Source organism: Gymnoscopelus braueri, assembly GCF_963280865.1.
Source record: "Gymnoscopelus braueri genome assembly, chromosome: 2".
NCBI classification, from domain to species: domain Eukaryota; kingdom Metazoa; phylum Chordata; class Actinopteri; order Myctophiformes; family Myctophidae; genus Gymnoscopelus; species Gymnoscopelus braueri.
Window position 1 is genome coordinate 47959476 of NC_137604.1, and position 25628 is coordinate 47985103.

A 25628-nucleotide genomic window follows, 5' to 3' on the forward strand; every position below is an offset into this window, starting at 1 on the left:
GTAGGATACCTACTAGTTCACGAGCAGTACTACCGCCTGTAGCTCATATGCGCTATATATCCCCTGTTGGCCAAGTAGGGATTACCCCTTGGATCTCAAGGGAACAGATTGCAGCAATTATTAGCAATTATTTGAGATAGTCGCAATCATTTTGCATAATCATCATAATCGTTTCCATGTTGAACATTTTTCATATAACATTTTAAAAAATAGTGGAAATAGCAGATCTACAAGCTCACAACGTGCCGCAGCAAGACGTGCTGTGAGCTTGTAGATTGGTTATTTCCACCATTAATGTTTTTTTTAAAGTATAAAGTCATTAAACATGTCAGTAATTTCTTTGTATATTTAGGTTATTTGTCATTTCTGCCCTGTGTATAATCCTATTATTATTATTATTTTATTTACTCCACTGCGCCTTCTACAGATCTGGTCAATATAAATGACCATTGACCAGATCCATAGAGGGCGCAGTGGAGTAAATAAAATAATTTCCGTCTGGCGGACATATTTAATTTTCTGCCCAAAAAGTGTATTATACAGAGAAGGTGGGGTTCACAGAGGCTTCCCACCCTGGAGAATAGACTTTCAACAACACAAAACTGCATTTGTTTCGGTGAGTAGCGAAATAGTTTTGTTTATTTTTTACTTAAGCCCTGTCAGGGCGCTAAAGAGAACTCACTAATATAACGCTCTGGACCAGAGCAAAGGATAGGATAGGGTAGCCCGGTATAACGGAGTGAGAGGTTCGTAATGGGGCTACCGGTAGGGAAGATCTAGGCAGTGTATCTCCGTTACTCCGTGACAAGAAAGACGTGGATACTGGGTCTGGATACATTCTGCACAAACAAAATCAGAAAGCGTCGCTACTACTACTACTACTACTACCATGGATACTTGACCATTTTAAAATAACATTTAAGTATATCTGTAGACAATATTTATTTTAGTTTTTAGTCCCATCAACTATGGCTAATCTAAGGTACCCTAATATTTATATTTAGTCATATTTACATTTTTGACCATGAGAATAACTTGGCACCATAGAGTTAATCTCTCAAGAACGGATTCTGTTTTTCCTTTTTATTTGACGATGGGTTCCCAGATTGCCATAGAGTTATCACCAGTTATCACTGAGTCACTGGCACTGCTGGTTCTTCTCTTCGCAGATGAGTGAGGCTGGGAAAGAAGGCACTGCTAGTTTCGTTTCTGTAAGTTTCGTTTCTCTTTCCCAGCGTGTGACATATAAGCTCCTCTGGAGTGGTGGAAAAACATGTTTTACTTAAGTAAAAATATCAATAGGCCTAATGCAATGTAGAAATACTCTGTTATAAAAGTTAAAGTACAGAATTTTAAATTATAGGTGTCAAAATCTACTTGAAGTACCAAAAGTAAGAAAGTACTCATGTAGAATTTCCCGTTTCACATGGTATCATTATGTATAGGCCTAAAATGTATTAAAATCTTAGAAAATAGCAGATCTACAAGCTCACAACTAGATTGGCTATTTTCAAATAGCCAAAGTTTAAATAGGGCTGAATTGGTTAATGTTTGTTTTGAAATAATAATTCAAATCTACAAAGTAAATAGTTACTAAAGTTGTCAAATAATTGTATTGGAGTAAAAGTACCATATTTGCCTCTGAGATGTAGTGGACTAAAAGTAAATTTAACTCATTCACTGCCTAGAACGACTAAAACGACTTTTGTCCTTTAAGCCCCCACTGCCAAGAACGACTAGCCTGGCTCCACCCCCTGAATCCTTTGCCTAGCATTCAGGGTCTGGTGACGCTTTCGAAGGCGGGTGTTGCTCGGTTGAAAATCTGACCGACGAATCGGGATCGGGACAATCCAGTATGAACCAATCGCGTTGGCTCATAGTGGAGTCCCACTTTGGCCACGCCCCCATCTCAGAACTCCGCTGCATTGAGAGGGCTTTCAGACTGAATAATGGAGTGAAACGAAATGAAAATTCAGGCTGAGTGTCAGGCTAAAGAACGACTAAAACGACTTTTAATTTTTTTCTTTTCTTATTTATTTATTTAATTTTTAACCTAAAGACCAAGGAGATATGATTTGTTGAAGATCTAGACTCCAATCCACTTCCTTGTTAACTTAAAACTTAAACATTTTGTATCTTTTGAGTATTTGAGTACTTTCTTTTTCTATGAAAAATCTCTGGCAGTTTGTCAAACGCAAAAATAAAAAAGTTCTGGCAGTGAATGAGTTGAAATTGAAAAAAATGTAAATACTCAAAATTGTAATTAAGTACAGCACCTGAGTAAATGTAATTAGTTACTTTCCACCCCTGCTCCTCTGTAGCTACTGTGCATGAGCTCCCATGATGATGGCTGACGTGGATGATAAGCTGTCCCTGATGGGTCTGGAGGATGAGCTGACCTGCAGCATCTGCCTCTGTTCAATTGACTGTCCGGTCACAATCCCCTGCGGACACAACTTCTGTCAAGACTGCCTCCTGTTTCTGACCACCTCTGGAGACAGCTGTATCTGCCCCCAGTGCGGGACCCACTTTGCTACAAAGCCCAAGTTGCTCAGCACGGTGGTCGAAGCCTTCAAAATGAAGTCCAACCAGAGCGAGTCGGAGGACTCGGAGGACTCGGAGCCGGACCTGTACGAAGAAGCGGAGCCGGTCAAAGCCGAGAAGGAAAAGGGAAAAAAAGTTGAGCAGGTGCCAGCCGCCGTATTGTGTGACACCTGTATGGAGGCCACGGCATCCAAGACCTGCCTTACCTGCATGGCATCCTACTGTGCTGTCCACTTGAGGCCTCACCACAAGAACCTCATATTCCGCACACACGAGCTCACGGAACCACTGGGTGACCTGGCCGAGCGCATCTGCCAGGAACACCACAAGATGATGGACTTCTTCTGTGTCACTCATAGCCGATGCATCTGTAGCTTCTGCCTCCAGCAAGTTCACAAAGGTTGCACTTTCTCTACCCCTGATGAACAGAGAGCGCTGAAACAGGTGTGTGTGTGCACGCGCGTGTGTGTGTGTGTGTGTGCGTGTGCGTGTGTCATTTGAGTTTTAAAATAATCACCTGTGTCACGTGGGCAGCAAACACACCCATGAAATGACACCTTATGCATTTGTCATTGTAGTCTGACTTGAGAGACAAGTTGTCTTTGCTGGACGGCAAGATCGAGAAGAACCAAAAAGTGATATCTCAAATGAATGACATGGAGACCAAGATAAAGGTAACACCCCTGATATTTCCAGAATCATCATTTTATTGACAAATGCATTTAAGCACATATGCAATTTGTTACACAGCAAAATCATGAGTGTTAGTTTAAACATATGTTAGTTTTTTTTTAATGGACCGTTGTAGGGGTTCATTTTTACACTTTCAGTTAAAATAATAACACCAACAGGCTCAGTAATACACTCAAAATATTGCCCTCCGATCAGTAATTTTTATGTATGATTCCTACTCATTTGCATTTCTTGTTAATTCTTGAATAAACTGTGTATAAAAGAGCATAATGCATATATTTAACTATCTTCTCTCACTGTCACTAGGACTCAGCATCCAGCAGGGAGAGAGCTCTGGAGTCTGAGTATCAGCAGATGCGAGAGCTGTTGGACAGTGAGTTTCGCACAGCACTGAACGCCGTGGATCATGAGCAGGAGTCTGCTCAGACGGCACTCCAGCGCTTCACCAAGAGGTTTTCTCAGAACGTGGAGCAACTGAGTGCTTCCAAAGATGGCATCAACAGCTTGTTGGGTCAGTCCCAAACCGTGGCCTTCCTTCAGGTGAGATGACATTTGTGACAATGAAATTGCAGGTAGATTAGATTAGTTATAATAATTTAAAAAAGCAACCCGGAAATACATTATGTTGAAAGTTGCTCAGGATCAAAGGGATTATAAAGGTTGCAACCTCATAGTCGACCAGGTGTGCTGGGGGGTGTCTTCTCTCTGTGGACCCTGTTGGTGTAAAGACTGGGACTAGTGGACCGATTATTGAGCAAGATGCCCCCAAGCTACCGGGATGGATTTGTGTAACTCTGCTTGAACTGTGGCATTCTACAGACAGGCACAGATCAGACCTGCACCTTAACGGATTTGGCATGCTGGTTACTACATGTGTAGCCTCGGAAACCCATGCTTTTTTTTTTTGTTACAAAAGAAAAAAAGCCTGGGGGAGCCATGCAGGAACGATGGTCTTAGTACCTTGTTATCTCCTAACCAATCAGAGTGCAGAGGGGTGTCGCTCTAAATTTGGTGACGTCAGCGTGCTCCGTGCACAGGCCGGGGGGGGGAGGGGAGGGGAGGCGGGGACATAGATTGGTGAAGCAATAGGAAGCCCCGCACGAATCCGTGCGGCTGAGTTTGGATCCGCCCTTAAAGACCATCGATTGGGCTCGTTCTCTCAGTCTACTACATGTGAGACTAAGGACTGTAAGATGAGGTACCACAAACACTTTGCTGGTAACATACAAACAAAGCTTATAAACTACACATACAGTGTATCAAACAAACTCCAATGTCTAGTAGTCTAGAAAACACATACCTTTGTCCATCCACACACAGCACACTGTAAAACTGAAGAGTGAGAGAGGGACAAACTCCCAGCCAGGTCAAACTAGAACTGAACCAAACACAATCAGTAACAGCTGGTATACATAGCTTAATTAAATGAGGAGCACCTGTGATCAGAGTGAACTAGCATGAAGCAATACTCAGAATCAGGAGGCAATAAACACAATTATCAAGGTCGAAAGGCAACAAATTTAAGCACTGCATATGCATAGATGCCCATCTTCAAACTGAAAGTTGCTGCCACTTAAGCCTGAAAGCTTTGTACGTGTTGCCATGTGACAGGTTGTGAGCTTATAGAGCAGCTATTTTCACCACACGACACAGGCATACGTATGTATAAATTAAGAACATAGGCCTAGGCTGTTTTTGATAATCTTCGCCTATAATGACATGCCCAAAATGGGGACACCAAGGTTAACGTGGTTAAAAGAAAGAACAACAACAAAATAAAACAATTAACATTCTTCCTTTTATGCTACAGGCCTCAGTTGACCTGCCCTCTGTTGTAAGCTTTGACCCATACACCCCTCGAATCACCCTGGACTCCAAGGCAGTGACGGGGTCGCAGGCCTTCGCTGCTGTGCTGAAGGAACATCTGCTGCACATATTCCAACAACCCATTGAGGCCAGGCTGCAGATGCTAAAACCAGGTAAGTGTGGAAAATTGTGGAAGAAAACAAAAGAAATACAAACAGTACAGGTGAGGAAAAGAATGCTCAACATGCATCTAAAAACATCTAACTCCATGAGAGAAAAGGGGAGAAAAAGGTTCACATACAATAGCCATGTTTCTGGCTAGCTAATTTTGCACAATTCCACGGTATCACAAAAACATTTGGTGGATTGGAGGTGATAAAATAATTATGAGTAACACTTTCTATGAAGCCCATAACTATTATGCATGCATTGTAATGCATTATGAAGATATACTGTATATAAAGCATCATAAATAGACATTTAACCGCAGTCCGCAGTCCACCGCAGTTTTCTGTCCTAAATGCCTGTATGGAAATTGGAAAAGGGCATTTGTGTATTCTGTACCCTAGGCATGGAATACATTAAAGAAATACTTGAAACTCTGTGAATTTATTTAGCTTAAATGCTTTTAAATTGACTCAACAGGTGAAACAAGTGCTTCTCATCCTGGGTTTAGTGTCTTTTCACCTGCAAGAACAGTTCCACAGCCACTATTTGGTATTATCATTTCTGGCTAAAAGGATAACACAACAAACTTTGAAAGAATGCTTAAAGTAATACTAGGTAACTTTTTCAACAAAACTAAAGTTAAATTGTATATCTTTTGTGAGTGGCAAATGTTTCACAACACCCACTCCATGAATTTCACCCCCGAAAGCCTTTTCTATTATAATTTCTATTGAAAAGGTGGCTCGTGAGCCTTTCCCGCGAAAATGACGTCATCCGGCCGGAAAACGGAAACGCACCGGCTTCCTGTTTGGCCAGAAACTACCACACCGGTTTCCTGTTAAGCCAGGAACTACCGCGCTAATAACAAAAAGGAATCTCACGCTGTTTTTAAGAGATTGTAGGATTTGAAGATCGAAAAACAACAGAAAAATAAAACAGCTCACGGTAACTAAAGCTCCACTGGCTAAGAGAAACGATCCACAGATAGTATAAAACAATTAAAAGAACGCTTTTTGAAACGCTTCCGTCTTCCGGTGAAAACAAATCCTGGGTAACGGAGGAATAAACGAACGGCCTGCAGTGACGGTAATGACCAGCAGAGGCTGCTAGAAATCGTTATTTGTGGACCTGCATTGTATTACTTTAAATGTTTGCTGCTGGGTTTCAGGAGAAGTGCCACCGCTCCAAGGACAACCAATACACCTCAGGTCCCCAAGTCCAGGGGCGCCGCTCAGGGCTGGCCAGGCGAGGAAACCACCAAGTAGGAAAATGCTGTCAATGACTAAACTTGGATCTAATTATTGTCCTTATTCTGATGATGAGAATAATTTGATTAAGCTGCTTACTTACCATGTCCATAGAAAACATGGAATGCAACTGTAATACATTTTAATATTCCCAATTCCATTATTGTGTGTGTGTGTGTGTGTGTGTGTGTGTGTGTGTGTGTGTGTGTGTGTGTGTGTGTGTGTGTGTGTGTGTGTGTGTGTGCGTGCGTGCGTGCGTGCGTGCGTGCGTGCGTGCGTGCGTGCGTGCGTGCGTGCGTGCGTGCGTCTGTCTGTCTGTCTGTGTGTCTATGTGTTTGTATCACACATACACTGCATATAGGCTACTTTCAGAAATTAAAATAAAATAAAAAAATAGCAGATCTACAAGCTCACAATGTCAGAATGCGGTGCATTGTGAGTTACTTGTTATTTTGTTTGAGAGTACCCTTTGAACTGGTTTTAAGATTTTAAGAATGCATCAGTGGGATGCCTTCTTAAAGTCAAACTACTGTATTTTTTTTACTGATGCTATTGTGCTTGTGTTACTGTTGCTTTGCCCTTTTAGAACAAAACAAGGACCAAACTGAGAAGAGCCAAAAAGCTGATGGTATGAATACTCTTACAAAATCTTTCATTTACCATGCTTATGTTTCCTTGATATGCCTCCTGAAAACAGGACCCAAAGAAAGTGTGTGTATATATATATATATACACACATTGTCATAATAAGGGAAAAAGCTGGAACATACGGATTATCTTAACAACCTTTTAATAGCTACAAAAAGAATAATCTCTCAAGAACAGATTCCGAGCTGCGCTACTGCATCTGTCGGGAGGGGCCATTCAGAATGTGTGAACAATGGCTTACAAGTGGGCGGGCCTTAGATCAGGAAGCAAGCCGGATAGGGGCGGCCATAGATGAGTGGTTAGTGAGCCCACCTAGGGAACCAGCTGGCCCTGGTTGCCCCAGGTTCGATTCCAGGCTATCCCAGCATATGTGCCGATGATATGAAATTTGTCCCTGAGCAAGACTCTTAACCCCAATTGCTCACAGGTTCTCATTGGAAACAAGACCGCAAGGACTTTCATGAACGACCTGTTAAAAGGAATTATCCTTATCCTTAAGCCGCTCTTTACCCAATCAAATGTAGTGGGCGGGATTTACATCTGTGCGTTCGCTTTCTAATGTGTTCCCACTAAAAACAAACCAATCTATCAAATACTTAAAACAAATGTGCTGAAGAGGTTTTACATGTTCAATATTGTGTAATTGAGCAACTCTCGTGCAAAGTACGCTAGCAAAAAGCTTGTCATCTATAACATCCATGTTCCTTGGGAGAAATGTTGTTAGTATTCCGTGGGAGAAATGTTGTTTGTGGAAAACATAGGCGCCCCACCTGAAGAAGAGGGCTGAGGGTGGACCAAATGGGCCAACATCCTGTTATCAACATTCTATTGGGCGGTCCCCGCAGAGTCAAAAAAAGAATTAACGATTTTTTAGGTTTTAGCATGTGAACTTTCTCAAATTTATATATAGTGTATACTATACGTATGAGGATGGTATGAATACAGAGCATTCAATTAACACTTCCATAGTTTTTAATGTTTAAACACTCTGTCACTTTAAACTACAGGCAGGCTCATGCTACTGTATAAAGACCAGTGTCAGACCTTCTGGCATACACCTTGTCATCTACCCTAGTAGCAGTCTCCATAATTCTATTTCTTTTATATGAATCAAATCTATTAATGTTACTTTAAAAAAGAAGAAGAAGAAACCAGCGAACACCGGCATAAACAACAGAGGCCTCGCAGACGGAGGCATGGTATGTCCTTTGCCCTACACACAACACCTCCTTATTTAATACCAGAGTCGATCTATTCTGTTATCGGAATTTACATTTAAAAACTTTTTATCACCATCAGGGAGGACAATGAGGACATACACATAATCAACCCAACCCAGTCGACTCGCTTCCGACCTCCACAGACTCTGATTCTACTGTGTCTGAGATGCAATCTGATGTGTTTCCTGCTCCTGGTCCTGACTTCTCCTTTGTATCTTGTTTTGCCCCTATTGTGTCTAATCCCTCACTTTTAGCATTCACCAAAAAGGTGGACTTTGAGATTGAGAAACTGTTTGTGGGCTCTCCTATTTCAGGCGCCTTGCGCTTGATGAACTTGCAAAAAATGACACAATTATTGTTCGACCTGCCGATAAAGGCGGTGCCACTGTGATCCTGTCTAAAGAGAAATACATTTCACAGGACAAGAGACAATTACATTCCAAACATTATACTAAGCTCCCCACTAACCCATTACCAGCTATGCAAATTCAGTTCCATGATTTTCTGGTCAAAGCCAAGGAGGCTCAATGGATTTCTGAGAATGAGTTCATGTTTCTTGTGGTAGAACATCCTATGTTGGCTTCTTTCTATTTACTCCCAGAAATACACAAAGAGCCCTTTGATAATCCACCTGGTTGTCCTATTATTTGTGGTATTGGCACGTTAACTGAACCGGCCTCCAAATGTATTGATTTTTATATCAAACCATATGTTCAGAAGCTTCTTTCTTTCATTGAAGATACCACTGATGTTTTAAATAGGATATTGGTTCTTCTCACCAATGTACAATCCCAGTTTTTGGTCACAATGGATGTAGAGTACACTAATATCGAACAAAATGATGGGTTGGATGCGTTAAAGTTTTTTTCTTGCTGATATAGATAGTTTGCCACCTACTGATTTTATTATTGAACTTACAAACTGGATCATCCATAATAATGTTTTCATGTTTACTGACAAAATGTACAAACAGTGTATTGGTGTTCCTATGGTTTCCTGCTTCTCTCCAAATTACGCCTGTCTGTACCTGGGCTATTGTGTACCGATTTGTGTGATGTTTGGACAACATTTTTAGCAGTAATATAAAATAAAATGTTTTTCAAAAATTGGCCTCCTGGTGGCGCTATAATAGGGCAATGTTTAAAGGGTGGCATTTGTTCCTCAATGTAGTGCGAATGTGCGTGCAAAGTTTCACCGCAATCGGACGCTGCGTTCATGATTTGCAGCATTTTATTCAAAACGGGCCACTCCTGCAAACTTTAGATGTCAATCTTAGCCAATCAGGATAGAATATGAAATATCAAACAGATCCGTCTCGATCACATGACTATAGAGATCATGTGTACCGATTTGCGTGAAATTTGAATAAAATCTGAAGTAGTAATATAAAATAAATTGTTTTACATAAGTCTGCCTCCTGGTGGCACTATAAAAGGCAGATGTGAAAAGTGCAGGGCCTCTAGGGAGTGTGCATACAAAGTTTTACACAGATCAGTGCTTACTTACTTAATCCTCTTCGTCCCAAGTGGGACATAAGGCTTCGACGATTGGCCTACATCGGGACCTGTCTTGTGCTGCATGTTGTGCCTCGCCCCACGCCCTCATCTCCTTAAGCTCAGCTGTCACGGTTCGTCACCAGGTGATTTGGGGTCAACCTTGACTTCCCTGCTGGGGTGCATCTCAGTGCAACGTTTGGGATTCGATCTTGGGCCATTCGGAGCACATGTCCCAGCCATTGTAGACGGCGGCGTTTGATTTCTGACACAACATTGGAGCACCTGGTCATCCTGTGCAGCTCTTTATTTGAGATCTTCTCAGGTCAGAAGATGCGGTAGATTTTACGGAGGCATCCATTGTGGAAGGCATTGATCTTTTTCATATCACATGTCACTCGCCAGCATTCCGAGCCATACATCAGCACTGATTTTACGTTACTGTTGTACAGTCGGACCTTTGTTCTTAGGCTGTACTGCTTCAACTTCCAGATAGGATGGAGCCTTGCAAAAACACCGCGAGCCTTCCCTATAGCCTTGCTCTGATGTCCTTTTTTGTTGTGTTGTCCTTGCTGACAAGACTTCCCAGGTAGGTGAACTCTTCGACAAAGTCGAGGGTTTCCCCATTCACAATGACTGGAGTAGCATTAATGCACACCACTTGTGTTTTGGAGCCATTGATGTTCAACCCTGTAGGTTTTCCATACTGGTTAAGTCTGTCAGTTTTCTCCTGCAGGTGGATATATTTGGAGAGAACAGCAAGGTCATCGGCAAAGAACAAAGTCCACTGGATGCCCCTTGGTTTATCGGCCGTCTTCCTCATCGCCCAGTCGATGGCCATTAGAAAGAGAATGGGAGACATGGTGCAGTTCAGTGATCAGTGCAGTTACAGGTAAAAACACGAATCGGCCTGTTATAGCGCCACCATGAGGCTGATTTGAAAAAAATCAAGTGGCATTTCTTCCTCGGCCTAGTGGGAATGTGCACGCTGTGTTCGTGATTTGAAGCATTTTGTTCAAAACGGAGCACTCCTGCAAACTTTGGAAGCCAATCTTAGCCAATCAGGATGGAATAAGAAAAATCTGAAAGACCCGTTTTGTTTAATGACTATAGAGATACTGTTACTATGTACCGATTTGCGTGATGTTTGGACAAAATCTGTAGGAGTTGTGAAGACCTTAACCGGTCGAAACATGTTGGCATTTTTATAGAATCAAATTTGTTTGCATTTAACCTGGATTTTGGAGCCACCCCGTTCTCAAAAAGACGGTACAAGAAATATGAAAGCATGCAGCCCATTCCACGGAGAACCTATTGGATTTGTCATTTAAAGAGACACCCAGAGGCCACCCCGAGGCGAAGGAACCTAGAAGCCAGGTAGAAGAACCTGTCCACATTTAAAAATAGAGAAATTAAATAAAGTTCCTCAGTGCAAATTTCAGTCCTCCCCATTACTGACCCATTGTCTGTAATGTGGATGGTTTTGAGTAATGTCACAATAAGATCTAACCTAATCAAATAAACTATATTGCTTTTCCCTCTCTAATTGTTTTATCCTCTTATCTAGAACCCTCGGGAATCCCTCCTAGCATTACATCTGCTGCCAAAAGAACCGAGCTTCTACAATGTAAGATTGTAGGCATGTTTAGATCAGTATCATCATGTGGAGCTGCAGTACCTCAATGTTAACTTCCGTTTGTCTCCCCAAAATAGATGGCACAGTGCTCACCTTCGACCCAAAGACGGCCCACAAGCGCATTGCCCTCAGCGAGGAATTGACCAAGGCCACGGTGTCCGACGAGCCCACGACCTACCCAGACGGCCCTGCGCGTTTCAAGGGTTTCGCTAGAGGGCGTCACTACTGGGAGGTCAAACTGAGTAGCAACAACTTCATTGGCATAGGGATAGCGTACAACAGCATGGATCGTAAAAGGCCCTCTAGCAGAATGGGTCGCAACAGTCAGTCGTGGTGTGTGGAGTGGTTTAATGTCAAGCTGTCTGCCTGGCATGCTAGCAGCGAGACAGTGCTGGAAAATTCCAGTCCCAAGCGTGTGGGTGTGTTGTTGGATTGTGAGGACGGGGCAGCCACGTTCTATAATGTGGCTGACAGGGCGTATCCCTTCCATACATTTGTGTTCCCATTCACTGAGACGCTATACCCAGCCTTCTGGATCTTCTCTAGTGGTTCATCCGTTACTTTGTGCAAGCCGCAGTGAGATAAACGAGTGATTGTACATGCCCATATGCATGACACCCGAATATCCCCATATACACACCTACACTCCCCACACACACTCACCGTTATCATTCCTCTCAACCAAAGATAATCAGTATAATTGAACATAACTACTTTGATAATATTCAAAATAGTTTATTAATAATATTAAAACTACGTATACAATATGTTGTGCTCTGAACTTCGCTCTCCGGTTCTAATAGACAGATATACTGCATGCTATAAAGTTAAACCAATGTCTTAAAAATTACAATAAGTCTATGTTGCAGTTGCTGTTCAGATCTCAGTTTTGCCATAATATAGGAATCATTGTATTTGCTTATTGGTCTTGAGTCAAGATGACTTCAACAAAAGCAAGTGTGATCATACTACTTAACTGAGACTTAACTGTTTACCTGTGGTTACCTGCAGATAAATGCAGTAAGGTCAAAGATTGGTTGAAATAACAACCAACTACATCTGACTATAGGACTTAAACTACAGACTGGATAATTTCATTAAGAATTTTCCCAGTGGGCATTGCATACAGCATAGTTCCATTATATATTGGTACAGACTAAACAAGGGTGCTCCTCAGATTTAAGATTTCAAAAAGCAAAAGATGTTTACATTTATCACTTATCCCATGTCTTTCATTGTAAATGAAATATAATTATACATCTGTAATGAAATAACAAGTAGAATTTCAATGTTTTGCTATAGAAATCAATAGTCTCTGTAACCACTTGTATATACAATATGTACTAGTAGGTAACATGCGGTACATCAGTAGTGTATACTACTGCTGGTTGTAATCTGAGTGGGAAATCCCCATAGTGTTCCACATGCATGTTTGTTTGGATGTCTTTGGTTTTGGATAAACTACTATAGATGTGAAAATATATATGGTCTGCTTTGTTTTCCTGTTTTTGTGGAATTTAATGACATTTCATTTTTTCAATTAAATAAAATTGTGCAAATGTAATGAAAAATGATTTAATGTGTTAATATACTTAATTTATACATTCCATAAATCGTTAGTACTGCCATAGTGCATTACTGTATATTGTCATGGGATATTTCTCAATTCAGAGGCAAAGAAAAACACTGGTTACATGTGAAAATATTTATGGGCACATCTTCAGATCCAAATGATCATTCCAATACATTCAGTTAGACTGATGTCAGTTTTTGACCTGTTTTGGCAAATTTACCAAATCAGCTTGTTTTTCAATTACTTAATGATTGACTTAAACAAAATGTACTCGACTTCCTTCCCACTTAACATGCCACAAGTTCTGACACAATGGTTTCTTGGACACTCATCTCTTAGTTTCTCTTACAGTAATTGTAACTTGTATTCATATATTGTATTAATATCTTGTAGCTCTGACTGCAATCTGTATACACTAAATATTGAAATATAAGATTGGAGAGCATCAGATTAATTTCAGTTTTACACAGTGGCTGTCTTTCTAAGATTGTACACACATTCCAAGACTTTATATCAGCCACCTGAATCCTATCCTTGTAGGGGGAAGAAACCTCAAACAATCACTTTTTCAACCACATGGAAAGAAAGTCCCATTAGATAAATGGAATTGAGCAATACATTTAGTATGACATACAGTATGCACTGCTCTGTATCTATGACAGTGTTGTAAACAGACACGTCAATGTTCAGATTGGCAACGAGACATTCACAAACACAAGTTAATCATCACAGAAGTTAATCGTCATGGCTAAACTACCTGCAGAATTGCTGCAAATTCCACAAGCGTAGGCATTATTCGGGCAATAACTGATCCCTGTTCAGCCTTACGTGCAGCCATATTCTTAGAGATTGATTTAATTCTGTATCATAAAATATTTCTATGCCGGTGGGCTTTGATTACATAGTAAAGCGATTAACATTCTGTAGACGTTTCTATTATGGCTGTAAGCACCAGGCAACCATTTTGGTAGAAAGAGGAAAACATCCATCCATCAAATTCTGAACTGTGACAAATTCAATCATTTGAAGTGCACACATTACAGATCTGATGTAACCAGTAAAAATAACAATGGTCACAAAACAATGTAACCATGAGAGAAAAGAAATGACTTTTCAGGAACTGTCATACAAAATACTAACTCTAGGACAACCACCCTGTGGTTAATGTTGCCAACTGCATGAACAAGGAACGGGGGGGTAAAATACAGCATACTTGACAAACATTAAATAAGAACACATTAGTAACAAAATTTCACAAACACTAACTTATAGCAGTTATAGTTGTTTTAGGTGGTCTAGTCTTGACAATTTAACGATTATAAACCGTTTTCTATGCAGTGCAAGCGCCACAACAGTGCAACACAAACGTAAACAGGGAGAGAAATGAAATGGAGTGGATAAGATTTCACGCAGGGCAGCTCATTAGCAGCAAAATATATATTATACACTCTGGTTGGCAAAGGGTCCTTCTGGAATATACTGTAACTGTAGACATGTTTTAGGACTATATGTAACCAGTGCTGGTCTGACACAGCATAGTAATTTGGCCTGCATCTTCTCTTGTGACAGTGCATTGTGAAAGTAAGCTAAATCAGTTAAAATCTCCAGTGATAAGACAACATAAAAATATATTCTCTTTCATTGTCAGTTAAAGTGTCGGAGCCTCTCCTGAGTCCGAGATTTTGGCCTACATATATCACCCATTTCAGAGCCAGAGTGCTGTTCCCCTGAAGCAAAACAAGACAATATCACCATTAACTAAACCTAACACCTATCCAGAGTCTAACTTTACCCATTGTATTACTTAGAAGTCTGTTTTTCTTTTTCATCTACTGTATATGCACCCCCCCTCCCCCGCCAAGGTTCTAGAGGATGATAGTCTTCTGTTTTTGTCCTAGTCAAGAAAGAATCGAGAATAGCTTTGCCCAGATGTTCACCGAGACAGTGACACAAGCCTGGTGTAGCAATCCCACCGTAAGGCATGATATGCTTAGCGACGGTGGTAGAACTTGTAGATCTGCTTTTTAAGGTGTGCGAGACAATGCGCAACTAAATTTAAGGATAATTCAGGTGTTAACAGTCTGAAAATGTTGTGAAATATAGGCCTCTGATCCCTGCTGTCTGTCTGCAAAGGCAGTATTTTCTGCTAGGGACTATACTTTGACTAGGGCAGAAGGTATCGGTGCAAAAAGAAACTTCGCACAAAACATTCTTCTCCTGACTTTACCACCTGTGACAAGGTAATTGTGAGAGCTCTGGGTTAACATAATTATGTGCGAGTGAAGGTATACCGGTATACAAAGAATATACACTCAGGCCCAATACCGAACTAATCCCTGGAACCAACTGTCAGAAAACTGTCAGTGAATCCTTTAAAAGGATACGTCAGAACCAAAGTTATTATAGTTTTGAATTTTTCATTAGTTTACATTTTTATTTTGTTTTGACTTTTTGCTTTAAATTTCAGTTTAGTTTTGATAAATCTTTCAAGTGGATTTGCTGGTTTTGTTTAGATTTTTTTTTTTTAAAGGCTTAGTTTTAATTTAGTTTTTATTAGTTTCAGTGTTAGTTTTATTGAAATATGTATTAGTCAGGGGCAATACTCAACAAGGTCAGAATTATTTTTTAAATAGCAGATGCAATACGTTTTGAGCTTGTAGATCTGCTATTTTTTAAAGATTTTTGACAAAGACTAAAACTATATGGACATTTTCTCTATGATTTTAGTTAGTTTTGTAAACACACAATACAGTTTGTTTGGCAACTAAAATGTTTTTCCAATTCTAGTTGTCATTATTTTGTTAGTTTTAGTTAACTATAATAACCCTGGTGCAAACTTGTGATCCTTTAAATTAATACAAATAATACAAGGGACAAACAAAGAATATAAAACATAGGGGTTGAGTTGGAAAATGGGCTAAACTAAGGCAAAATAAAGCAATACAGCGGGAGCTTCAGATCACCAGATGTTGGGTGTGGGTTATGCGCGGGCGTAAACGGGGGCCCCTGGCTGGCTGGGTGAGTCATGGGGGGTGACACTTTCGCCCTCCGAGGCGCTGGATTCGTCGTCGTCATCCGTCTGCTCCGCGCTGTGGTACAGCATGAGGACCTGGGTCTTGTGAGTGATGGTGATGGTGCAGGGGCCCTGAGCCCACGGCTCACCATCCACCTGCATGGGCATTCTGGAACTCTTCAGAACCAACTGCAGGAGGAAAACAGCCAGAGGGAAACATTCCGTTACAAGGAATTCCTTGTAAAATGTATGGTATGCTGAGGAAAATGAGGGAATTAGCAATACACACTTGATCATACTAGCAATCCCACAGTATACTGTGGCATAAAACTCAAACAGGATGTGTTGTGTGGTGTGGCGAGTATGTGCATGCTTGCGTGCGTGTGTGTGTGTTGTCACCTCACCCTGACAGTGTGAGCCTGCCCCAGCCGTACAGGGTTGGCAAGCTTGACCTGGATTTGAGCACAGTGGAAGGAACCAAACACCCCCACCACCTCCAGCAGACCATCATCCAGCCTGGGGAGCCAGGGATTTACAGAAGAGGAAAAGTGTGAGGAACCAGGAAAGATGGCGAGATACATAAACAACACCTACAGCAGTGGTTCGGGTTCTCAAACTATTTCATGTCAAGGACCCCCCTAATAGCCTATGTAAAAGGGGTTAAAGAGGTTCAACAGATTTTGATGCTATATCAACATATTTTGGTAGGGACCCCCTGGAACACCCGCAAGGACTCGCCGGACCACACTTTGAGAACCACTGACCTACAGTACAGACTACACAGCTATAGAGCGTCGCAGTTCCCGCCCACTTCCTGTTTTTTTTGGTGCCGGAAGAAAAAACTCAATGCATTTTTCCATTGACATTCCCAAAAATATTTATATCTATTAATTTAAGCCTCGAATCAAGCCATCATGACATGACATGAATCATGACCATAAACGTTTGATTCTGTGATTTTTTTTTTGTTGAAAACGGCAAAACAAAGGGTATTTATTAAATATAGTATATCATATAATTAAATATAAAATAAAAAAAAATCACAGAAAAAAACGTTTTATGGTCATGATTCATGTCATCTCGTGATGGCTTGATTCGAGGCTTAAATTAATAGATATGAATATTTTTGGAAATGTCAATGGAAAAATGCATTGAGTTTTTTCTTCCGGCACCAAAAAAAACAGGAAGTGGGCGGGAACTGCGACGCTCTATAGTTGCATGTCCAAGTAGCCACATCTTTGCATGAATCTCTGAATCTGAAATGGGTGTGTTCGCTGTTCAGAACCCACCGATATACTATGGTATCTGCCTGAAATTCCAGAGCTAAAAACAGGACTGAGCTATAAACATTAAAACATCAACCACCTCCTAATTATTAAGTACAAAAAAGTATTATAATTTCCTAGTTATGGTCTAACTATGGTCTTTATTGTCCAGACATGGCTCATACAAGGTGCATGTAATTCCCTTGTAGGAAAGTGCAGGTATTACCGTGTTGGGGGGCAAGGCTCATCTCCCATGCCTTCCCACAGTCTGCAGCCACCTCCCCAGTAACCTATGTTACAGACAATGATGCCCTCCAGACTGGGCAGCGCCACTCTCTCCCCGTCCAGCTCCAACTGTGAGAAATCACATACGAAAGTACAAATTAAATACAAGATTAAAATTATACAGACGGGAGCTGGAATAGGCTGGGAGGTGGAGGGAATTCGACAACTGATCTGCTTAACCCATCTAAAAACGCCTTCTAAAACCTAAGTTTTCTGAAAACGTTCAAATTCTTACTAAAAAAATGAATACAAAATTATGTTGCTATATGTATAGCAACAACTAATGAGACACAGAGGTGGCTCCCGGATTCAAAGGTATAACAACGTATAGGTGGCAGCAGGTCTAAATGGGTTAAAGGAGAATTTTGGACTAAAGTTTTCTTACCTTTTCTATGACGTTATGATATCTTAGGATGAATGGTACAGTAGAAACATTTCGTAACTCCACCCCTGAGCCGCCACAGCTTAAAAGGTGCGCGGATAGGCCTTAGGTCAGATCACATATTTTAATAGCTTTAAAAAAAAAAAAATTGGTGAGATCTGACGTTCATAGTGACAGAACACTATGCAACCAAAAAAAAGAAGAAGAAAAAAAACAGAAGTCTCGCTAGACGAGATTTCAATCTCGAGATTTCAATCTCGTCTAGCGAGACTTCTGTTTTTTTTTTGTTTTTTTTGGGACAGTGTTCTGTCACTATGAACGTCAGATCTCACCAAAAAAAAAAAAATGTGATCTAACCTAAGGCCTATCCGCGCACCTTTTAAGCTGTGGCGGCTCAGGGGTGGAGTTATGAATTTTTTCTACTGTACCATTCATCCTAAGATATCATAACGTCATAGAAAAGGTAAGAAAACTTTAGTCCAAAATTCTCCTTTAAATGCAATGCAATGCTCATTTGGTATGTTCTTGCACTCTATTTCAATTATGTGACGCGCACGTCGCTTAACACCTACACTGCAAGTCAAACAATGGACAATTGATATGCATCTAGGCTTATTCCTATGTTAATTCGCTAGGTGTGAGTCGGGAGCCTTTGAAAACTTTGTTGAGGTGCGAATTTAAAGTAGTTTTAAATCTATGCGTGTGCCTGCGTGTGCTCCTGGTCAAATAGGTTCCGGCACGGCGTGCAAGGCCATCCAGTGAGCATTGCACCCCTGGCCTAAGTGAAACATTAGATTGAGGGCGTATGTGTAAGCTTGTTAGCAAATGGGAATGAAGGGAGCTGAGTGAGTTGAACGTAGGGGTGTGCCGATACACTAATTTCACCAAACGATACGATACGATATTTGGCTCGCAACTTCGATACGATTTCGATACGATACGCACTTTTTTATTATGAAAAATATATGGGGGAGAAAAAAAGCAAATGCAAACAAATAATTCTGTTTTTGCATTATTCAGACATGCGAACTTGTAGCTTTTCAGCTACAATAGCCGTTTTGAATCCAAATAGGGCAATAGTGTGACACCTGACCCGAAAAAAAACAAAACATGTTGTCACCCTTTTCACCCCGGGGCTGTTTTTGCATGCCTGATTATTATTATTGTAAAAAAAAAAAAAAAAAATCAAAACGATTATTTTTTTCTATCAAAACGATACATATCGTCACGAAAACGTATCGCGATATATCGCGGGACGATATATCGGCACACCCCTAGTTGAACGCTGAATGAATGAATGGGGGGGTCCAGGGGAGAGCGAGGCTTACTGTGTACATCTCCTGCCTTCCGTGCCTACCTGAACTATCGCTACGCTGGATTCATTCAAATAAATCCTGGATTACTATATTAATTTCCCAACTAAATTTTTCCCAATTTACTTGGTCCCCATCGCTGCCCTCTGTTGGCCTGGGGAGGGAGTAGACAACCACATGTATGTGCAGTGAAATGTTGGTAATTACTTTCAAGGCCTGTAGAACATTGCTTTCCTTTGTGAGATATTTGCTTTCATGCCTTCTTGTAAATCCTTCTTTTTGAAATATATGTCAGTAAATGGCGGTAGTGCACGAGAATCAGAAATATAATACTTGGTAGAATTCATAGACTTCATAGATTCTTCTCAACCCAGAATACAACAGAAATGGAGAGAAATGTCTGCTGCTTGCAAGTCACAGAGGTCAAAGCACAGAAACAAAGGGATATTGATCATAGTAATTTTGTAACTTAGTTACTATACCTCAATCCTCTTATCCAGATCCTTGCATTCCTGCACTAAACAATCTTTGGTGCCGTAAAGGAAGTACACAACCTGGGAACACAGTGGAAAATACATTAATACGGTGTATACTCTTTTGTTTACAATGTTTCCAGTCTTTGAAACAATGCAGCTTTGTTTACAATATATCTATGTTTGTCTTATCACTATTTACAAAACACTGCCATGGTCTGTGTCTTTGAAAATTACATTTACATTTGAATATTCAAATTGAATATTTCATATGGAAATGTCTCCCTTTCTCACCTTATTGATGATGCGACTAGAGAAGAAGGAGGGTGTCTTTTCTCTGTGTGTGTGAAAGTTCAGTGCCATTAGAGCATCTGGCCCCATCGAGAAGTAGTTATTCATAGACAGAACCTGGAGAGAGCATGGAGAGAGCATATGCCATCTGTATCTTTGTATAGTCAATCAGTCAGTGTCATTCTGTGATTGTAGGTAAAGAGTCTCTTATATACTACTACTTCTGCAATATGTTGATCGCTATAATGAAGCCCAAAATTCAACACTTGAATAAAGAGTTTATAAATGCATTTAATACAAAAATCCAAAATTAATACTGGACAGGAGTGCACCTCACCTTTGGTTTACGAAAGTAGAGGCCTTTTGAAGCTATCTGTACTTTCCACCTGAAAACATCAACAATTAACAACTTAAAACACAAACATTTTCAAAATTATTTCAAAAATAGCAGATCTACAAGTTCCCTTTCTTCCAGCTATAACAACATGCCCAGAACTGGGATGCCATGGTTAATGTTTTTAACAGTAATGCCACATATACAGTAGTAACATAAAAACAAAGGCGACCATTAGTCTGAGTGAAAGTTGTGCTTAGTATCATTGTCTCACCTGTCCATTTTAACCACCTCTGCATCCAGGACGTTACGGAGCACCTGTTCAACAGGGATCTCCCCAGCGTATCCAGACCCCCAGCCCAACGTATTAGACAGATCATTTCCTGTCCCCAGGGGCAAAATCGTCACCCTAGGGATAAACTGGTCGTGGCCCTAACAAAATAGGAAATTGAAAATATAAGAGCAGCAGTAAAGAGGGCAAGGCGTGTTATAACGTATGCAGAGGTCATGCTAGAATTTTAACCCATTCAATCCGGGAAAGTATACTGTACTGTGTCATTTTAGATTTTTTTGCTATAACCATTATTTTATACATTGGGCTACTCAAAAAAAGCAGATCTACATGCTCATAGCGCGGCACCGAGTGCCATGCTACGAGCTTGTAGATCTGCTATTGCTTTTGAAAATGTGTGAAAATCTTTGAATATATGTTTTTTAAAGCGAACATTTGTAACTCAAATCTTTGCTTCTGGGGATTCTACAATGTAAAAACTGTTTTTTTTTTAAAATAATTATGTTGCTATAATATCAGTGGTTCTCAGACTTTTTTCATGTCAAGGACCACCCAAAAATGATATGCATTTGTCATAGCTCATAGCACTATAAGCTTGTATATCTGCTATTTTTGAATAGCCAAAGAAATCTTAAGTGACACAGATGCGTTCCCGGAGTGAATGGGTAACATGCCGGCATGCTTAACTGCGGGACTTAACAAACATTGATGATGAATTCAAATCATCTGAGAACTGCACAGCAGAGGTCTTACAGGACAAACAGGGCTACATAAGGTGACTAAATGCTATTAGACCATTTTGTTTTGTCTATTTATCAGTCTTATTTGATGATTGATAATGATTGATTTCTTAAAATGGACAAACAAAATAACAGTTAGAACCTTAGTTCTGTTTCTGTTTTTAGCTCCACTGTCTTATCCGTCCATGCTCGCTGAAATTCACTCATTGAACTAGTTAACAGCACTGTTGACAAGTGATTTGATTCTTTTGGTAGTTATTGATGACAGAGAGGAGGAACAGACAATTTGATTTGTGTCCGATTTGCTGTGATAATAATGATACAGTAAATTTATTACTGTCAGATGTCCGGATTAAATTATATTCTGGCCTTTGACATCAAAAACAATGCCGGCAGTTGCTGGCTTAACACGACCTTTGAGCCCTTCACTAATGACAGACGATGACAAGCAATACAACATTTGCACTCATTCTGTAAGCGACATATCTCACCTTAAGCTTCATGGTGTCAATGGCATCCAGCACCCAGCCCACAGTGCCATCCCCTCCACATACAAGCACCCGAACACTGCCAGGGGGAAGCAAGGTGCACAGCTGGAGGGCCTTGGATGGAGCCAGCTCGGCCAGATCGAACACCTGGAGAGGAGAGGAGAAAAACAATGTAAAATAGACATGATTAAAAAATGCTGCACAGCAAAAGGGACATGGTTTGTGCAGTATAAGGGAATCAAAATGATAAAATACATCAATATTAAGAGGTCAGGTAAATCAAGCATCATCATCACCATCACACAGTGGTTTCCCTTGTAAAGACTGTGTTTTGTGAGGAAGTGAATGTATGATGATAGACCTTGTGGGCCACTGACTGTTATTAGTGGATAGGCTATACAGGTACAGTACAAAGTAAGTCTGACATCAAAACCATGCCCCCTGGTTTATGAAGAAATGTTTCATGAACCATGCCCCCTGGTTTATGAAGAAATGTTTCATGAACCATGCCCCCTGGTTTATGAAGAAATGTTTCATGAACCATGCCCCCTGGTTTATGAAGAAATGTTTCATTCAAGATTATTTTTTAAATCACTTTATATAAGAACTGTACTCCAGGGCATTCTGTCAGACAGTGTTAATTTTGTCGACTAAAAGACTAAGGTTTTGATATTTAGTCGACTAAGACTAGACTAAGACTAAACAATTTCAGAAGACTAAAATAGGACTAAAACTAAACAGTGTGTTATTCAAAAGACTAAGACTAAATCAGAATTTTCTGTCAAAATTAACACTGCTGTCAGCTCTATTTTTTATGATACTTTGTTATATTTGATAGTCTGTGATTTGTAGGCAGTAGACAGGCTTGTAGTTTTTGGATTCTTTTTGATAATTTTGTACAATTACGACATAAGTTTATGCTTGGTAACCACCATATATTAGTTCCTTCCTTTTTCTTGTATGGGAACATTTCTTTGTGACCCAGGGAGCATAGCTTTGACATAAGGACTTGCGCAGCAGGGATACTGACCTGAACAGGGTTAAGGACTGTACGGAACTCTCCCAGCAACACCTCCCCCATGTTGTTACCGCTTCGAGTGTTAGCCAAGACTAGCACTGGAGTCCAGCCACTACCACAGGCAGAGGCCAGCTACAGCAACACACACACACACACACACACACACACACACACACACACACACACACACACACACACACACACACACACACACACACACACACACACACACACACACACACACACACACACACACACACACACACACACACACACACACACACACACACACACACACTTAATACCAGCATTGCAAGAAACATCTCTTATATGTGAGCAAGTGCTATCCACAGCCTTCAAGGTGCCATTTATAACTTCAGACCTTGCTGTATTCATCAGGATGTCTACGGCGGAGCTTGTTGACTTGGTGCAGGTAGAATGGGGGGATGATGAGGCTCCGGAATTCGCCCAGGTCACAGGCCTCGGGTGCCAGGCTGTCCATGCAGTCATCATGCACCGTGGTCTGACACCACACACACCTGTGAGGGGAGAGAGGGGGACACAAATGTGTTACACATACAGTACTGACCTAAATAAAACAAACTACTTTCAAACAGGCATCATAGTAAGCAGTTAGCAACAGCTCATCCATTTAACTAAGAGCTCAATTAAAGCTGCAATCCATCAGTCATTTTCATCAATCATTATGTACAGTAGAGTATGTTATTACACTATAACTACTAACACATCTGCAGTGGCTGGAGGTGGATTCCCTACTCTTCCATTGAGAAATGTAGAACCTGGTGTCATGGTAGGACAACTACTAGTTGACGAGCAGTACTGCCTGTAGCTCATATGCGCAATATATCCCCTGTTGGCCAAGTAGGGATTCTCCAAGGGAAACCCGGAATCGGATCCCGGGCAAGACATAAAAGTAACAAGATTGCAGCATTAACATTTAGGATTTCACTGGCCATTATTACCTGAAGTCGCACAACTTGGGCTGGGTCCCGCATTGTTGCTTACACACCGCACAGTAGCTGGCGAGGGGCACGTTGCCCCGGGCCCAGCGGTGCTCCATGGTGTCGTCCTCGCCGGTCGGGGCCATCATGATCTCCTTGCAGGGCAGGCTGCGGTCGGCCCGCCGCAAACACCGCTCGTCGGCGCACAGCCCGCAGCAGTCGCAGAAGGCGCCCTGCATGATGTGCCTGTCACAATTATTACATAATCGCCTAATCGCAATTACTTGAGATCATGTTGTCATAATCGCTTCCATGTTGATTTTTTTTTCATATATATCTCCATAAATAGTGGAAATAGCAGATCTACAAGTACACGTGAGCTTGTAAATCGGTTATGTCCACTATTAATGTTTTTTTGAAAGTATAGTCATTTCTTTATTCAGTCATTTCTTTGTATATTTAGGTTATTTGTCATTTCTGCCCTGTGCAACTTCAAAGCCTAAAAACCAAACAGAAAAGTAGTTTTTTTAAATTCATATGTTTCCAGTGTTCAAAGTCAAAAACACAAGTAAATCGTTATTTGAAATTATTTGTGTGATAATTAATTGTCATAATTGTGAGTCACGATTATGACATTTAGCCCCCCCCTGACTGTTTGAGGCCCTGGGGGGACCGCTGAACCTTGCCTACAGCAAAGCACGGCCCTGATAGTGACAGCCCTAGTACCTGCATGATGTGCTGGGAGCACACGCAGCAGTAGGTGGGCTTGTTGAACAGGTCGGTGACGTGCCAGCCGTGCTTGCTCTTGCGGAAGAAGTCCCTCATGTGCGTCTTCCTCTTGGAGCGCTGGGCGCTGCACCACAGCGTGATGACCACCGGCACAATCACCGCCACGGACGTCCAGAACAGCAGCGTCCATTCCTCTTTGGAGGAGCCTCTCTGGTGCTGCTGGTGGTCGTCGTTCACCTCGCTGCCCGGCCCAGCCTCCCCGCACATCGTTCAGACGGTCACGGGGGTGGTGGGATGGGTGGGTGGGTGTGTGTGTGTGTGTGTGTGGTGTGTGTGTGTGTTCGCAGTGACGGCGATTTTAAGATGGAACGAACGGAACCACGCACGTTCAGCCGAGCAGAGATCAATCTGAGCCCCTATGTAAACAACACAGCCGACTGTGTGTGGGGCGCGGGCATTATCGTCCCTACGGTTCCCATTGTTATTGTTATTAAGTTATTACCGTGACGAGGACGAATGGTGAGTTCCCAAATGACCACTCCAATGTAAAAAAATAAAAAATAAAGAAAAGAAAAACCTTGCTAACTCGCCCCGGCTAACCTTAGCATCTCCAGCTCCAGCGCCTGATGTTGGCTGCTGCTGCTGCTGCTCAGTGCTCAGAGATAATCTACCGCCTCACTCTCTCATTTAGACACAACATCTCGCGAGAGTGTCCCGTGCCAAAAAGGTACAGATCTACAAGCTTACAATGTGTTGAATCGCCACGCGTTGTCAGCTTGTAGATCTGTACTTTTTGGCACGGGACACGGAAACGGAAACAATGACGCAGTTTTATTCTCTGATGTTCCTAATCAAGTTATTGATTCAAACAACAAGACAGATCGGTTGAATGGAAAACTATATTGACAAACTTGAAATGATTTAGCTAAAGATTTTAAAGTGGGTGATATTTGGGTTGTGTCAGTAGTAGTACAAACAAAAATATCACCCACTTTAAAATCGTGGATAATAGCCC

General features: G+C 41.2%; 3 protein-coding genes across 3 annotated transcripts; 2 read left to right on the top strand and 1 right to left on the bottom strand.

The window, feature by feature from the left end:
* The first annotated feature begins 1197 nt into the window (after positions 1-1197).
* Positions 1198-7226, top strand: LOC308077130 (uncharacterized protein). Its single transcript, XM_080417707.1, has 7 exons — positions 1198-1211; positions 2322-2988; positions 3123-3218; positions 3544-3777; positions 5048-5216; positions 6380-6472; positions 7045-7226. The coding sequence occupies exons 2-7, from the start codon at positions 2341-2343 to the stop codon at positions 7203-7205; spliced, it is 1401 nt and encodes a 466-aa protein (XP_080273833.1). The 5' UTR covers positions 1198-1211; positions 2322-2340; the 3' UTR covers positions 7206-7226.
* A 3453-nt stretch (positions 7227-10679) lies between these two features.
* LOC308095954 (E3 ubiquitin/ISG15 ligase TRIM25-like) lies at positions 10680-12242 on the top strand (the record flags this gene model as incomplete). The annotated part of the gene is made up of 3 exons (XM_080443138.1): positions 10680-10692; positions 11387-11446; positions 11533-12242. 3 exons carry the CDS (start codon positions 10680-10682, stop codon positions 12033-12035), a joined length of 576 nt encoding a protein of 191 aa, XP_080299264.1. The 3' UTR covers positions 12036-12242.
* Positions 12243-13014: 772 nt separating this feature from the next.
* On the bottom strand, positions 13015-25275 carry dgke (diacylglycerol kinase, epsilon). Its single transcript, XM_080456829.1, has 12 exons — positions 24611-25275; positions 23906-24117; positions 23305-23461; positions 22935-23054; positions 21908-22051; positions 20659-20816; positions 20388-20436; positions 20054-20167; positions 19769-19840; positions 17533-17660; positions 16446-16557; positions 13015-16230 (listed from the first exon to the last, which is right to left on the bottom strand). The coding sequence occupies exons 1-12, from the start codon at positions 24878-24880 to the stop codon at positions 16009-16011; spliced, it is 1758 nt and encodes a 585-aa protein (XP_080312955.1). The 5' UTR covers positions 24881-25275; the 3' UTR covers positions 13015-16008.
* Between the last annotated feature and the right edge of the window lie 353 nt (positions 25276-25628).

Coding starts and splice junctions, on each gene's coding strand:
- dgke (XM_080456829.1), bottom strand. CDS start 24,880: ATGTGCGGGGAGGCTGGGCCGGGCAGCGAGGTGAACGACGACCACCAG. Junction 20,437..20,658: donor GAGGTGGTTAAAATGGACAG/GTGAGACAATGA, acceptor TGATGTTTTCAG/GTGGAAAGTACAGATAGCTT. Junction 20,168..20,387: donor TCTACTTTCGTAAACCAAAG/GTGAGGTGCACT, acceptor TGCTCTCTCCAG/GTTCTGTCTATGAATAACTA.
- LOC308077130 (XM_080417707.1), top strand. CDS start 2,341: ATGATGATGGCTGACGTGGATGATAAGCTGTCCCTGATGGGTCTGGAG. Junction 3,219..3,543: donor ACATGGAGACCAAGATAAAG/GTAACACCCCTG, acceptor CACTGTCACTAG/GACTCAGCATCCAGCAGGGA. Junction 3,778..5,047: donor AAACCGTGGCCTTCCTTCAG/GTGAGATGACAT, acceptor TTTATGCTACAG/GCCTCAGTTGACCTGCCCTC.